This window comes from Diceros bicornis, chromosome 13, assembly GCF_020826845.1.
Source record: "Diceros bicornis minor isolate mBicDic1 chromosome 13, mDicBic1.mat.cur, whole genome shotgun sequence".
Taxonomy (NCBI): domain Eukaryota; kingdom Metazoa; phylum Chordata; class Mammalia; order Perissodactyla; family Rhinocerotidae; genus Diceros; species Diceros bicornis.
Window position 1 is genome coordinate 25,999,629 of NC_080752.1, and position 15,501 is coordinate 26,015,129.

The following is a 15,501-nucleotide window of genomic DNA, read 5'->3' on the forward strand; positions in this document are numbered from 1 at the left end:
CCTGTTTCCTACCTCTCTGCGACCCCACCCTCCCCACCTCTGCTCTGCCCCCAGGAGGACAGGGTGACTTCCCTGCTCAGCTCAGCCCGCCTCGGCCTCTCTTCAGGTCTACCTGTTGCTCTTAGCCTCACAACAAGCTTCGCGCCTGCAGGAGGCTGCTGTTTTCAAGGGCCAGCTCCGTGCTGGGCGCGTCAGCACGCCCCCTGCCTGCAGGTCTGAGCCTCGTCTTCTCTTCTCGGGGACAAAGGTGGAGTTTTGTCTCCTGCCTGACAGAAACGTCTCTGTCGTGACTGGCTCTCAGCTGAGGTTGGAAAGGGAATGCCCGACCTTCCAGGGGAGGCCAGGTGGTCTCTGTGCTGCTCCAAACGGGGGCCACAACCTCTAGAGCCCTGGGAACTGCAGCTAGAGACCCCAAAGATGTCAGTGCAACAGCAGACCATCCCCCAAAAGACTGGCGAGGACAAAGGCCCTGATCTGGGGGTAGGAAAGCCTGGATCCAGAAATGACAGACAACTGAAATCACCTCTGGACGAATCAAGGAGTGAGTTGCCTGACGTTGGTCTAAAGGCTGGAGATACCGCAGTGGGGAGGCCTCCCCGTCGAGAACTCCCATTCCCACCGTTTTCAACTTCCCGGTCGTCTGGAGTGTTCTCGGGGAATAAGCTCACGGTGGCCTTCCTGCCAGCCTTCCTGCGCTGGGATCCTCTCTGGGTCATCTGCCTGCCATCCCGCTCACGGCTCAGAAAGCAGCCCTGGCAAACGCTCCGTGTCAGCTGTCTTCCCCGTCCTCCCTCAGGGAAGTCACTGCACCACAGCAGGGGCGGGCCGCTCATCGGAGCCCTCCCTGGGGCAGCTCCCTGCCGCTCATCGGAGCCCTCCCTGGGGCAGCTTCCTCAGCTCGGGCGTGTGAAGCCTGGGGTCAAGCCTCAGCTGAGAAACGGGCTCTGGAGGCCAGGTTCTGCCTGCCAGCACTCACACCGTTACTGCTGGACGCCAGACAGCAGGGCTGCCTCCTCCACCCTGGCCAGTAAGCTCCTCACCTCCTCTTGCTGCTGAGGCCAGCGACAAAACCCCCAGCCCCGGGCCTCTTCCTGGGCAGCTCAGTGCCAGCCCACGTCCAGCGTCACACCCTCTCCTCCTGCTGCTCCTTGCATGTCACCTCAATGTCGGTTTTGTGATGTGCAGTGGACGGCAGCCTGGGCGGCTCCCATGTGCAGAAGGCCTGCACTCCACCGCAGGAGGCCCTGCTTCCCCTCGCCGCCTCGCTCCAGCGCCGGCCACGACGCTCCCACCTTCAGGCTCAGGTCTCCTCGCGGACACCTACGCTACCACTCCCATTCCCCTCTGGCCCTGCTTCTTGAGAACGGCACCTGCAGTCACAACTGTCCTCGGTCTTTGCTCCGTTGAGAACCACCAGAAACCCTCCGCCGTGCTCCGCTCGTCATCCACCCACAGCTGCTCCCACCCTCTTTGAGGGATCTTCCACCTTCCCCGGCAAACCGAGGCTGACAAGTCTTTTCCAAACACGCATTCTCCGTGTCTCCAAGGGATCTATTTTTGACTCCTGACAGCAGCTCACTGTCATAGGATCGCCATCCTCGTCCCTCAGGAAAACAGCTGCTGTCAACAGCCCTGCTCATGGAGAAGCTCAGGGCCTGCCATCCCTGGAGTCCAAGAAGAACAGAACCCCAAGGCAGGCTGGGCTCTCGGGCTCTCCTGCTTACTGATCCACTCCTGAATCTTCCCCGCACCGTGCTGAGTCGTGGGGGCACCGCTAGGGTGAACATCACAAGGAAGGGCCGGCCAGTGTCCTCGAGGAGCCCCCAGAGCCCCGGGAGACAGACAAGCGGACATGCAGATGGGGCAGGGACAGAGAGCCTGGCTGGGCAGGGAGGGGGCAGCAGCCTGCCCCAGGGCCCAGACAGCCAGCGCCAGAGCCAGAGCTCGCGGCACTGACCTCCGCTGACCCAGCTCTCCTCCCACCTCCCTGACTTCCCCGTGAGAGAGGGACGAAGCGCCCCCACCCCAAGCTGAGATGGTCCTGGCTCCCGAATCGCTCCGCCATTTCTTCCCACAGCAGGGGCGGCAGTGTGATGACTGACGGGTCTTGGCAAGCTCTCCGTCCTGTCCTGAGGACCTGTGCCACCAGTTACCCGGCACTAGGCACTGCTACCTCTGCTCCCTGTGGGGCAGAAAGGAGCATGCCACACCTGAGAGAAGGCAGGAATCTTCCACAGCTTTCTCTACCACCTTAATCCAGTGGCTCGTGGTTCCCTGAACTGCAGGTGAGGAGGCCTTCGGTCCACCCACATCTAAATGAAATGAGTGCTGACCTATTTAAGCCTAGTGGTCGCTCCGATCTGAGAAATACACAGACACCAAAGAAACTGTTGCAGGGTCAGCATCGGGTCTGGACACGGGCGGGCAGCCAGCATCCTCAGAGTGCAGGCTCTCAGGAGCCTGTGGGACCCGCAGGACCACGTGGTCACCTCCCAACAGACCAGGGCCATCCCTGGGCTTCATTACCACCTTCTCCTACTGTATTTGTACTCAGAGCGTTGGTTTGTTTAGAGGATGGGACAACGAACGAGATAAGCTGAACTTACACTTGCACAATCACTCAAGGACTGTGCAGAGGCGAAGACGCTGCATTTCCTCAGAGCACAGTGTGTGACCTGAGACTGCTGCAGGTTCTCCTCCCCTTCAGTGGGACAGAAGGTCACAGCTGCAATGGGAGTGGCAAGTCCCTGCAAATGCACAGGGCTCCTGACAGCCATACAGCTATCCCACTCTCTGCACTGATGGTCACCACCATCTGACCCCAAAGCAACGTCTTCTGTCCAAGTCCACACCCCACTGTTCTCCTCAACCCTGAGAACACAGGTACCTGACTGTGGAGCCAGGAGTCAGGGTCACCCCTGCCTCCCCCGGGTGGCCCCTTGGGAGGGCTGCAGATACAAGTGACCACGGAGCTGCCAGCTGAACGCGGTCATACTGCACAGCCGGGACGCTGGTGTAAAAGAGATGGAGACAGCTCTTGTGATCTCTATATGATGAAAGATAACTGAGAGACAGCTGCAAAAGAGGCTGTGGAGAGCGTCAAAGAGCTTGTCCAAACTGAGAAGCCACCAAGCACGAGGACCACCCTCTCCCAAAGAAAGATTCATGGGAGACCTGGGCGTCGGCAGCAGGTGCCTCGTTCCGTGGCCTCACACTTGAACACACCACTGTGAATGCAGGAGGCACGGAGGGCTGTCCAGGCAAGACCAAGCCGGGCATCGTGATGCTGGCATTGACCCTGCTTCTGTCACCCTGAAGGCTCACACAGCCATCAGCCAATCTGCTGGCCTGCGCCTGCTGCTCAGTGCATAACAACCAGTTTTACAAAGAAATAAAAGCCACAATACTTTTTTCCCCCAAAAAATGCAAAATTTATAGAGGAAACCAAAACGCAGCTGCACTGACACAAGCGCACTGCGTGGGGCATTTGTCCTCTGTTAATCTCTCCCCTCCCACGTCTGTGCCAGGCCTCTCAAGCTGGGATCTCAGACTCCCTTCCCATGAGCTTATCTCTCTCTTGCAGGCAAAGTATGAAAATGACAATTTAAGATAACATATAATGGAGCTAATCTTTCTTCTGAAGATAAGATTTTAAAACCTGGAGTCACTGCACATTTGTGGGCTGGTGAATTAAATATAAAAATAACCAACACAGTCTCGGAAGCAGGATGTTTCTTGCAACTCCCTCGGTCGTATGAGCTTCTGGATAATGTCTGCTTCTCACACGTGGCTCATTTATTTCTCCAGACCCTAATTGAGTTTTGCTGTTTCTATACTGTGTATTTTCCAGGCTGCCTTGGATCCTACATTTGTAATAAGCAGGCAGAAACCTCAAACCCAACTTAATGAGCTGTGCGCTCAGTCCTGCTGCTGCCCCAGCTCTGCCTGCTCCATGCTGTCGGCACAGGCGCATGTGGCCCACGGGGCTCGAGGCTTTAAAATCAGGCTGGGTTTTGAGGAACAGAAAATTCCCCAAGAAAACAACAGAGAGGTTTGAGTCCCATCCAGACAGACACGGCTCCAGAAACTTCAGGCAGCTTGGTTTTGACCTGCTTTTGATTTTGCCCAGAAAACCTCCAATCCTTCCACAGTCCCCTCAAGGGAGACTGACTGGGCCTGTCATTGGCCCTCTGCCCTGAGGCAGGCACAGCCTACTATGCCCTCTCCCATTAGGGGCCTCGATTGAGCCTCCAGAAGTCCAGGAAGGACCATTCCAGCCACACCAGCCCAAAATGCCTGCCCAGCCGGCACACGGAAGGAGGAGACTCAGGGCCTTGCTCGGTCTTTCAGATGAGCAACTCTCGGACACCACTGATGCGAGGTCAACGCACTGGGCTCGGAAGAAGTGCGTTTCTCTGGCCCCTATTCCCAAGCTGTGCAGTAGGTCGGGACACTTCTCTCTTCTCATCTCCGAGATGAGGCCGTTCCGTGGGCTGACACTCCAGATGATCTCCCCTGGAACCAACTGTCTATTGGAGGCTCGTCACAGAGACGCCCGTGGGCGGCACCGAGAAACAAAATGCAGGCAAGACCGAGACGCGAATGATCCAAATCCTGATGAGAAATCAGGAACCAAACTACCGGTGCCAGGACAGGCTCACTGGTCAGGAACAGACATAGTAGTCAAGGATACTCTCGGTGGTCAAGGGCAGGCTCAGTGGTCAGTGAGAGACTCAATGGTCAAGCTAACAAGAGTTTCCTGAATTCCCACTGAGTGTATGACGCCCAGTGTGGCTGCTGCCATGAGGCAGCTCACGCTCCAACTGGGACGGCAAGCAGCCGCCCGGGAAATGGCACGAAGCCAGGCAAAGCTAAGGGGACTCTTACCCACATTGGCCAAGGTCAGGTACAGCTGGCCCTTCACCACCGTGTGGACGCCAATGGGCTTGACGCTGCCGAAGCCGGTCACATCGCCACTCACCACCACCGCGTCCTGTTCATACTCAGTCGCCACGACCTCGAGCTCATGGGAGACCTGCACGGCCGGCCGCCCTTGGCGGAGGAGATGCTGCGGAGGAGAAAGGCACCAGTCGGAGAGCAGCTGGGGCAGAGTCCACCTTCTTCTGAAAACCTGAGTCCTTGATATCAGGTCTTTTCCACAGATTCTTTAATAAAGTGCAACTCGATTCACCCACTGAGCGAACACCAGGGAGGCACAAATGGGCCTGGCAGACACCCTCGTGGAGCCCCCTCTGTGTGGAGAATGACAGGAACAGAGCAACAGAGCAAGGCAATGACACTCAGCAAACCCCATCTCCGGGACAGTGGTAGCGCCAAGGGAGGTCTGAACTGGACCTTTCAGAATGAAGATGCACCTACATGCAGGGAAGGCTGGGGGCAAACCAGGCCCAGGGTGCAGAGTACAGAGCCCCCACTCCCGGCTGAGAGCGCTGGGCTTCAGTATGGCTGAAAGACGGGCCAGGGGTCAGAGGAGGCACCGAGGAATAGCTGGAGCCAAATTGCAAGGATCTCCATGCCAGGCCCAGGCTGGTCAGAGCCGGGCGAGAGCAGATGTGGGGCGGTATCAGGACCTTCCTGACCACGGCTGGATCAAGTTCAACCCCTCAGTCCTCTGCCTGAACCCAAGGGCCAGTGAGGCCCCCTGGGGGGGAGATGAAACCACGGGCTGGCTCCGGGTTCAACTGCTGATCAAGTTCAACTCCTCAGTCCTCTGCCTGAACCCAAGGGCCAGTGAGGCTCCCTGGGGGGGAGATGAAACCACAGGCTGGCTCCGGGCCCAGCTGGGCCCCTCTCCCAGTGAGGCCTTGGGAAGGCCGCCTGACCTCTCAACTAGCACTTGCCACATACACGGAAGCCTGAGGCCAGAGTAAGGTCTCAGCTCTGGGAATTCCTGCCCTTCTCCTACCGCAGCAAAAGCGCCCAATCTCGAAGTGGAGACGCCTCGATCTGCTCCCTCCCTCTGGGCCCAGAGGCTTCCAGTAGCTTCAGACTCTGCTAGCAGAGTAGTGCTTGTCCACAATGCCCACAGCCACATACGTGGCCCTGGCTCAGGAGCCTCAGTGGCTGGACTATGGGAAGACCCCTCTGGAGAAGGGCCAATCGATGTAAGAAGTGATGCCCGGCTGTGCTGGGAAGCAAAGAGATACCAGTAGAAACAAGATATTGCTTCTCACCTGTGAGACTGCAAAGATTTCTTTAAAAGCTAAAACCCCCATAAAGGCAAGAGAATGGGAAGGCAGCAGGTGCCCTGGTCGTCTCCCAGGAAGAGCGGCCTTGCCAAACCTCCGGGGGCTGCACGCCCCACAGCTCCACGCACCTGAGGACCCCACATTTGCACACCTCTGACTCAGGGACACTGCTTCTGGGAAGTTCTCATTCGGGCAGAGTGTGACAGTAAAGAGCACAAGCATCCGAGTCAGAGCCGGGCTAAAAGCATGGCTCTGCTATGGTCCGCGGGACCCTGGGACCCCGGGACCCCGGTTTCTCAGCTGGACACAAGGACTGGGCTGAGGACACGTTCAACAAAGCGAAGGAGCACTCAGTCATCCGTGGCAGCTGTCACTGCTGCCCTAATAAGGCCGGCACTGCCGTCATCCTCAGGAAACGAGCTCAAGACACGGGCAAACGGACGTCGACGTCACCACACCATTTCTAACAGGGAAGAAGCACTGACACAGCCGACCACAAGGAAGGGGTGACGAGTTACAACGCACCCACGTCTGCGGAGAGGAGTCCATCAATGGCTAACACAGCGCCTTAACCACCTGGGGGTCTGCAGTTACAGGGGATCATCTTTTCTTAGCTAAATTTTCCATCTTTTCTATACAAATTTTGAAGTTAAGGACTTTTTTATTTTTAAAAAGTAAAATTGAATTTTAAGTCATCCAACTCTGTGTCAATAAACATAACAACATTTAAGGGGCGCCTGGTGAAGGATGAGATCAAATAACTCCATCTCCAGGTGTAACAGCACACAACAGACACGAGGGCTCAGCTGGGGATGAAGCGGGAGTCACTGCGGGTCCCGGAGGCTCCACAGCTGGGGCTCCTCTCTGCCCCTCCAGTGTCGCAGCACTGCCACGGCATCCCTCACTCCCCCCGTCCCTTTGTCCATTCACCTCATCCCTCTCTCCCTTTCTCTCTTCATTCATTCTCAGCCATGCAGTGTCCACTGCAGCTTAGGACTATAGCGGAGACAGGTTAGCGACCATTCCATCTCACCCTTTAGGACATCACCAGCAAGTATAGGAGATAGACAAGCAATGGCCATGATGACGCTGCACCATGAGCCACCTGGGGACTGAGGGACCAGGATGAGGAAGGAGGACATCAGCCGACACCTGCTGAGTCCTGACCTTGCGTGGACCCCACCCCAGTGCTCTACGTGCACGCAGGGCCCCAGAGGAAGAGGAGCACGGTGTCGGGGGAGCCGTGCATGCAGCCTGGCCGCTGCAGCACAGAAGCCATGAGCTCATCACAGTGAGGGGGCCCTGAGGAGCAAGAGCGACAGGACTGGATCTGCAGGTCTCAGCGACCATCCAGATGCCGCAGGGGCAGGGCTCAGGCGGGGGCACCGAGCGGAGGCCCGTGGCTGGAATCAGAAGGAAAACAGCTATGTGGGATTAAAGAAGAGTGGATGAATGTCAGAGAGATCCAGGGGCTGCAGTTACGTGCTGTCTCCTCTCCCACCTCCACCCCAGGGCTGGGAGGGACACTCTCGGACATCAGGCAACAAGTGGAAGTGGCCCCAGGCCTCGGCCCGGGAGCTGCCACGTGAACTCTGTCTGCACTGACTCTCTGGGGTCCCAGGCACGCGACAGAGAAGGCTTGGGGAGAACCCAGGGAAGAATATGGAATCAATGCACGGATTTGGGTTTTAATACGAGGAGAATAGAAAGCACAATCAGAAAGAATTAGATTCTAACACTAACTAGAACTAGAAAAGCACAATTCATTAACTGACAACAGGCATCAGGTAACATTTTCACACCCCATCCCTCGCCCCTCCCTTCCACACTGAAGCCGTGCCTCTGATGGGCCAGGCCCTGGGCAACAGGTTGACCTGGAGCTGCTCTCAGGGAACCTACATCCTCATGTCGAAGGAGCCAAAGGTGGCATTACCTGGTAGGTAGGTTTGTAGGAGGAACTGAGAACCAAATGTAACTTGCATTACAGAATTTAGACTCTGTGAAAATCTTCTCCTTTTGGGAAGGCGAGAACTCAGCATTGTTTTTAATTAGTGAACACAGAAGCTGGACCACAGTCCAGCGCTGGATGATGACCGACACTACTGAGCGGACAGATGCGCTCAGGAGTGGCGCTCCACCCTATCTGCGCTCGGCCTGCAGGAGGCCCACTACCTTCATCTGCACGGCCGCAGACCCGACGAGGAGCAAGGAGTCTCCGTCCCAGACATCGATCTGCAGGGTCTGCCCAGCCAGGTAGCGGGTGAACCAGCGCTGCTCTCCGGGTTTCAGGAATCCGGGATCCACCAGGTACTTCAGCTGGAAGCCTGGAGACCCTGTTCAAAGAGGCCCCAGATGAGTCTGAAAGTTATTGGAGTCATTTATCATCTTTACACCTTGAAGATATTTCTGCTCTGATCATGTTTACTAATTTCTGCTTCCATCATAGCTACAGTTTAATAAACACATTAATCAAAAACATCATAAAGTATCCAAATTAACAAAAGAGAGCATCGTATTCAGAAGACTAGGTTTCTTTCCAATACATACAATAAACTCCTCCCAAAATAAGATTTATGGTTGTTGCCAAGTCCCCATGACATAGTCCACACCGGACGAGAACAAACACCCTGACAGGCTGGCAGGGACTCCCATTCTGGGCGCACAGGATTTAGGGAGAAATGCAGTCCACATCTGCTGTCGGCACTGGGACGGTCACACGCACACACACATACGCGCACGCGCGCGCAGGGCTTGAGCTGAGATCAAGCCCAGCACACCGCCTGGGAGACCCAGAGCCCTACCTTATGCCCCGCGGCAGCAGCCCCGCGGGGACCCAGGCCCTCTGGAGGGCTAGCTCCTGGGTACCAGGCTTATTACTAAGAGACGGAACCGGACTGCAGCCCCTGCCGTCATCTTCTCCAAGTGGCATCATCACTAATTCTAAATTGACAAAGGTGCCACTGAAATCACCATCAGTTAAAGTGCAGGAACAGCCGTGCTGGGGAGCACATTCAAAACAGCATCTCGCCCCTTTCTATCAGGAACATGACAGTATTTACGATGCCCCCGAGGAGAACGCAAACTCTGGGGAGGGAGGGGTGAAGGTTTACTCAGCACCCGTGAGGCCCCGGGCCAGGCTGAGATCCCCACCCCACCTCCAGCCACCACAGCCCCACAGGTGCCCACACAGTAATGTCCCCTCTGCTCTCCTCAAGACTAGGACAGCACTTTCAGTGGAAGGAGTGAAATAGGCTGGGACGGGGACACAGCTCCGGGGGCTGAAGGGGAGGAGGGCCCCAGTGGGCCCGGGGAAAATAGAGGGAGGACCAGCTAGGCAGGCCTGGCTCCAGCCACAGCAGGAGCTTCGGGGGCCCCTCACAGGGTGGAGGAGCCGTACAGCATCAGGACAAGGCCGAGGGGGGCTGGCAATGACATCATGCAGTGGCAGGCCAGTCCCCAGCGTCACATCTCAAGTGATCAGACCAAGTCACAGGGCCAGGGGAGGCCAAGAATACCCCCTGCCCCCGGCCCCCCCCCAAGGCTAGCTCTAGAACTAAGTGGCCTGTGGCATCTGGTCAGTGTCACAACACCCACTCAGAGACGGGAGCCCCGCGGCCGGCTCCTCAGAGGCGCAGTGGGGATTGAAACAAAGACCTGTAAATGCCAAAGCCCAGGCTCGCGGCACTAACGGCGCAGCTCCCACCTCCAGGTCCCCCTGGGCTGCAGGGGAAGGAGCAGCCCGAGCACTTGTCTCCACAATGCTCAGACTTCTGGCTCAAAGAGGCAGAATAGATCTGAACTCTGTGGGCCAACGTCCCGAAAGACACCTACAGATACCCTTCCCTGGGCGCTGTCCACACTCCACCTCCAACGTCTCCCAGACACACAGATCCACCACCACTGGGCTCTCCACCCAGAGTTCTACTTGTGCCCAAATGCAGCACGTCCCAACTGCACCCTGCTTCCTCTCCTCCAGCCAGCTCCTCCTTGCATAGTCTCCAACTGCCTCCAACGCCTCGGCTGGGCTGGCTCCTCCTGCTCCATGATCACTACAGCCCATCAGCTGCCAGGTCCTTTCAATATGACCATTAACCCACATTCAGCCAGAGTGCCAGTAGGCGGAATGCTCTGGAGAAGACATTCACAGTGTGGGGGCCATCATGGTATGGGCACAGTCGCAGGCCTCTCATGCTGGAGCCTCCCAGCTCTTCCCCACTGCAGGCTCAGACAAGCAGCTCCTCAGTGGTCTTCCCTGAGGTCCAAGCTCCCCACAGTCCATCCCATAGCACTGCCAAAGCACCCACAAAGGGAACCCTGCGGCATCTCCATCCCACTCAAAAGTCTGCAATGGTGCTGACCACTGACTCAACCAAGACAGACTCCCGGGGACAGTGGTACCCCTCAGGGTCCACTCAGGCTCCCCAGCTTACCTCCCTGGCCCCTTCACAAACACCGTGCCCCAGCCCAGCTGGGTCCTTACTGCGCCTCGGTGCAGCCCCACTCCCACGTCCCAGTCTGATGGCTGCTCTTCCTCTGGCTAGATGGTCCTTCCCCGCCCCTCGTCTCAATCTCCACGTCTCCATCATGACTCACAAACACCTGCTCTGTGAAGCACCCACAACTCCCTCAGATGACAGACGCTGTAATTCATTGTAACTCATTGTAATTCTACAATTCATGATGAATGTGTAGTAGCTATGAAAATCTATGCACTGGGCTGGCCCCGTGGCTTAGCGGTTAAGTGCGCGCGCTCCGCTACTGGAGGCCCGGGTTCAGATGCTAGGCGTGCACGGATGCACCACTTCTCTGGCCATGCTGAGGCCGCGTCCCACATACAGCAACTAGAAGGATGTGCAACTATGACATACAACTATCTACTGGGGCTTTGGGGAAAAAAAAGGAGGAGGATTGGCAATAGATGTTAGCTCAGAGCTGGTCTTCCTCAGCAAAAACAGGAGGATTGGCATGGATGTTAGCTCAGGGCTGATCTTTCTCACACACACACACAAAAAAGGAAAATCTATGGGCCAAATAATAAAGCAGAAATCTAGGGATGCAAGGAGAAATCGATGAAAACAATAATAGTAGAGATTGACTGACTACTTTCCTTTCAAGGCAGGTCATGTAGACAATAAAATTAAGTAAGGATATAGAAGACCAGACCAGCTAATCCATAAGATAGAGTGTATGCATATACATAGAACACTGTACCCCAATAATAAATACATCTTCTCAAGTGTATTGGAATATTAATAAAAATTGACTGTATATTACACCACAAAGAAAACCTAAATATGCTCCATAAAGTAGAAATAATGCAAACAATATTCTCTGATCACAATGCCACAAACTAGAAATTAGAAACAATTTTTTAAAACAAATTTATAACTTACCCTTAAATAATTCTATGTCAAAGGGAAACCACAATCAAAACAGATTTTCTTGAAAATACTACTTATCAGAATCACCAAATCATAAAGCAGTAATCAAAGGAAAATTCATAGCCTTGAATAATTTATATCCATAAAAACAAAAGAATTAAAATAAACAAATTAAGCAATTCAAACAAATTACTATAACAATAAAGAAAACCAAAAAGAAAGCCAGAGGAAGGTAATAATAAAGATAAAGGCAAAATTTAATTGATTAGAAAACAGCAAAACTTATATGAGGCAAAAAGAAAGACATGGAAGCAGAAATGAGCAAATGGAAAGTCATCGCTGTTCCGGGGCAGGACAGCTCTCATCCTACAAGGGCAATCCTCCCCACATTAATCTTTGAACTCACCAGAACCCCAATAAAGAACCTAACAAGTTCATGTGGAAAACTAAACAAGCAAGAATGTCCAGGAGAACCTTGCAAGGAGGAAACCAGAACAACATAAGGCCTCTGATCAAACAGCGTGACAGCTGTGCATGGACAGACTGTCTGATGAAGAGTCTGGTAAACTACAGCCCACAGGCCAATCTAGCTGTGAGCTCAGAATGGCTTTTATATTTTCAAATGGTTGTAAAGAAAAGAAAAAAAGACCCCACAGAGATGATATGTGACCCAGAAAGTCTAAAATATTCACTATCTAGTCCTTAACAGAAATCAGTGTGCCAACCTCTTCTCTATATGGAACAAAACAGAAAATCCCAAAATAAACCCAAGTATTAAAAAAACGTTGGTATATGATAAGGGTGGCTCTCCAGTCACTGAGGAAAAAGATGGACTTTTTAATAAGTGGCACTTGGTCAACTGGATAGACATTTGAAAAAAGATAAAACTGGATCTACCCCTCCCATCACACAGCAGGGTAAACTACAAATAGATCAGAAATCTAACATAAAAAATGAAGTCCGAGAAGAAAACATGCATTACTCTCTTTATGAGCCAGGAGAGGAGAAAGCCTTATCTAGGTAACTCAAGAATCTAGAAGTGGGGCCGGCCCAGTGGCGTAGTGGGTAAGTTTGCACACTCCGCTTCTGGCAGCCCGGGTTTCGCGGGTTCGGATCCTGGGCCTGGCCTACGCACCACTTATCAAGCCACACTGTGGCAGGCGTCCCACATAAAGTGGAGGAAGATGGGCATGGATGTTAGTCCAGGGCCAATCTTGCTCAGCGAAAAAGAGGAGGATTGGCAACAGGTGTTAGCTCAGGGCTAATTTTCCTCACCAAAAAAAAAAAAAAAAAAAGAATCTAGAAGCAAACACAGAAAAGACTGACTCATTAGACTACATAAAAGCAAAACCCACCACAAGCAAAGCAAAAAGACAAATGACAAAGAAGAAAAACATATTTGCAATTTACACCACAGGCAACAGTTAATCTCTCTCATAAATAGAGTTCCCCCAACAGAGGACAAAACGGACTAAAAATCTGATAGAAAAATGGAAAAAGATACGAACAGAAGTTTGCAGACAAATAAAGACAAATATAAAAGATGCTCAACTTCACTCATTATAAAAGGAATGCAAATTAAAACTTCAGTAAGATCCATCTCACATCAGCCAGATTGGAAAACTCCCAAAGTTTAACAACCCATTTTGTAGGTGAGGCCCTGAGCACACAGGCAGCCTCGTGAGTTGCCAGCAGAACAGGGAAAGGTCACAGGGGAACACAGGGCAGGTGGCACTCTCTATCAACACCACTGAAGCCTGGATCCCATAATCCCACTCCTAGCAACATGCCCTAAACACACACCTCCGTACACAGAAACACAAGGTTACTAACTGCTGCGTTATCTGACACGGTGAAACCCTGGAAGCGACCCAAACGTCCCCCAGCAGGAGGCGGGTCGAATAACCCTGCAGAGCACGCACCCAGGGCAGTGCGACGTAGCTGCAGAAAACCATGCAGGGGGCTTCCACGTGGGGGGATCTCAGGATACAATGTCAGCTGAGAAAAGCAAGGCGAAAAGAGTGTGTTTGGTGTGCTACCTATTGAATAAGAAAAGAAGGAAAAATTTTAAAAAATATATTTGCTTATTTTAAAAAACAAAACAGACAAAAATACTAGAAGGAGAAGCCAGAAACCAAAAGCCTGGCTACCTCTGTGGGGCTGAGGTTCTGGTGATGCTCTAGAGGGAAGGAGGGTCTAAGGGAGCCTGGAGCGCACATTTGACTACAGTTTTATATTTTGAGCCATGTAAACACAAAAAAACTAAATCAAAAAGGAAAGAAAGCAAACACAGAATTGAAAACAAATTGAAACAAATGAACCTGACCAAATATCAAATTGGTAACATGACTCCACAGAGAGAAGGACGCTCTCAAGGGCTTTGGTCAAGCTAAACTAACGCCCTGCCCCCAGTGGACACAGCCCAAGACCAGAAGAACGCAGAGAAAGCTGACCTTACATCAACACGTGTGTGGTATTAACATCAGCAGCACAATTTTGAAAGTACGTTATGTAAATTGTAAGGGAAAGTAAATAAGTAAATATATTATCAGGAACCACGGTTTTCAGTGTAAGAGGAAAGAGATACAAACAAAATATTTTAAGGAAAAAACTCTAAATTTGAATTAGAAACATTAACATGAACTCACATTTTAAATATACATTCCCTCGCGCTGTCCACTGAAAGGCCTAGAAGCAGAAGAACCCCAGATCTTGATCTCTAAGAAGACTCCTCACTTGGGGGCCAGGCTCTGAGGAGAAACAGCTGATCCAGGGCTGAGGCCAAGAAAGTACCAGGTGAGCCGGGGACTCTGTGCCGTTCTAGAAGCAAGGCCATGCCCAAGGACCAGTCAGAGCATGTCAACAGACTCACAGGTCACACTGGCCAAACATGGGGGAATTTGACCATCAAAAAATAGTAATAATATTGGGGCCAGCCCAGGGGCGTAGCGATTAAGTGCACGCACTCTGCTTCGGTGGCCTGAGATTCACAGGTTCGGATCCCGGGCACAGACCTACGCAACCACTTATCAAACCATGCTGTGGTGGCGTCCCATATGAAGTGGAGGATGATGAGCACGGATGTTAGCCCAGGGCCAATCTTCCTCAGCAAAAAGAGGAGGATTGGCAACAAATGTTAGCTCAGAGCTAATCTTCCTCACATGCACACACACAAAAAGTAGTAATAATGAATATAACACAACAAATAAATAAAGATCCAAGAGATCAGAGCAATACTCAAAAGACAAAACAAAACGAAAAACCCACACATATCAAACCTCGATTCTCACCATTGGAGGAACTACTACAACAGCTTCTTAGTCTGAAAATTGGAAATTAAAGGGAAAGTATTAAACATCTGTCCTGTCTTTTTTGGAGAGCAGATATGTAGTTCACCCCCGGTTGATAAGGGCAAGGTCTTTTTTTATAGAAGAATGTTGGCTAATAAAAGGAGACCAAATGACAGAATTAGAGAAATTACTATTTTGAAAACTCTAATTAAATAATTGATCCAGGCAAAGCTCAGCCAAGGAGGTTAAAAGAGTAGGTGAAAGGTTGTTGGGGTCAGATATTCACATGAAGCCAAAGAACGGCTCTAAGAACTCTGTGCTGAGAACAAAGGGGAAGACGCCCCTGTCTTTCCACTGGAGACGTCTGGGGCAGATGCCTTAACCAAGTGATCAGACGAGCACCCCACAATGCGACACCCTGGACCTTCCAACTCCCGATGGGCGCCATGTGAAGCACGTGGCACTGACAATGAAGTGTTCACGCCAAATCCAGCATCAGACCGAGCCTGCAGCCTGAACCCCCGGGGTACAAGAACTACTGGAGAGGAACAAGGCCAACGACGACGTGAGGAAACATCAAACACACACAAAACACGGGACATTCCACCAGACCACCCACAT

The 15,501-nt window shown here is 52.6% G+C and overlaps 1 protein-coding gene across 11 annotated transcripts in view; it reads right to left on the reverse strand.

The window, feature by feature from the left end:
* The window catches only part of NPHP4 (nephrocystin 4), a 134,480-nt gene that overhangs the window by 23,763 nt on the left and 95,216 nt on the right, over positions 1 to 15,501 (reverse strand). For all 11 annotated transcript variants that reach the window (XR_009221840.1, XM_058552748.1, XM_058552744.1 and 8 more), the window contains 2 exons: positions 8,382 to 8,542; positions 4,888 to 5,068 (listed from right to left, as the gene is read on the reverse strand). Coding sequence is in view for 10 of the 11 variants with exons in the window: in XM_058552748.1 (XP_058408731.1) it covers positions 4,888 to 5,068; positions 8,382 to 8,542 (342 nt within the window). In the remaining variant the exon portion in view is untranslated. The remainder of the gene's footprint in view (positions 1 to 4,887; positions 5,069 to 8,381; positions 8,543 to 15,501) is intronic.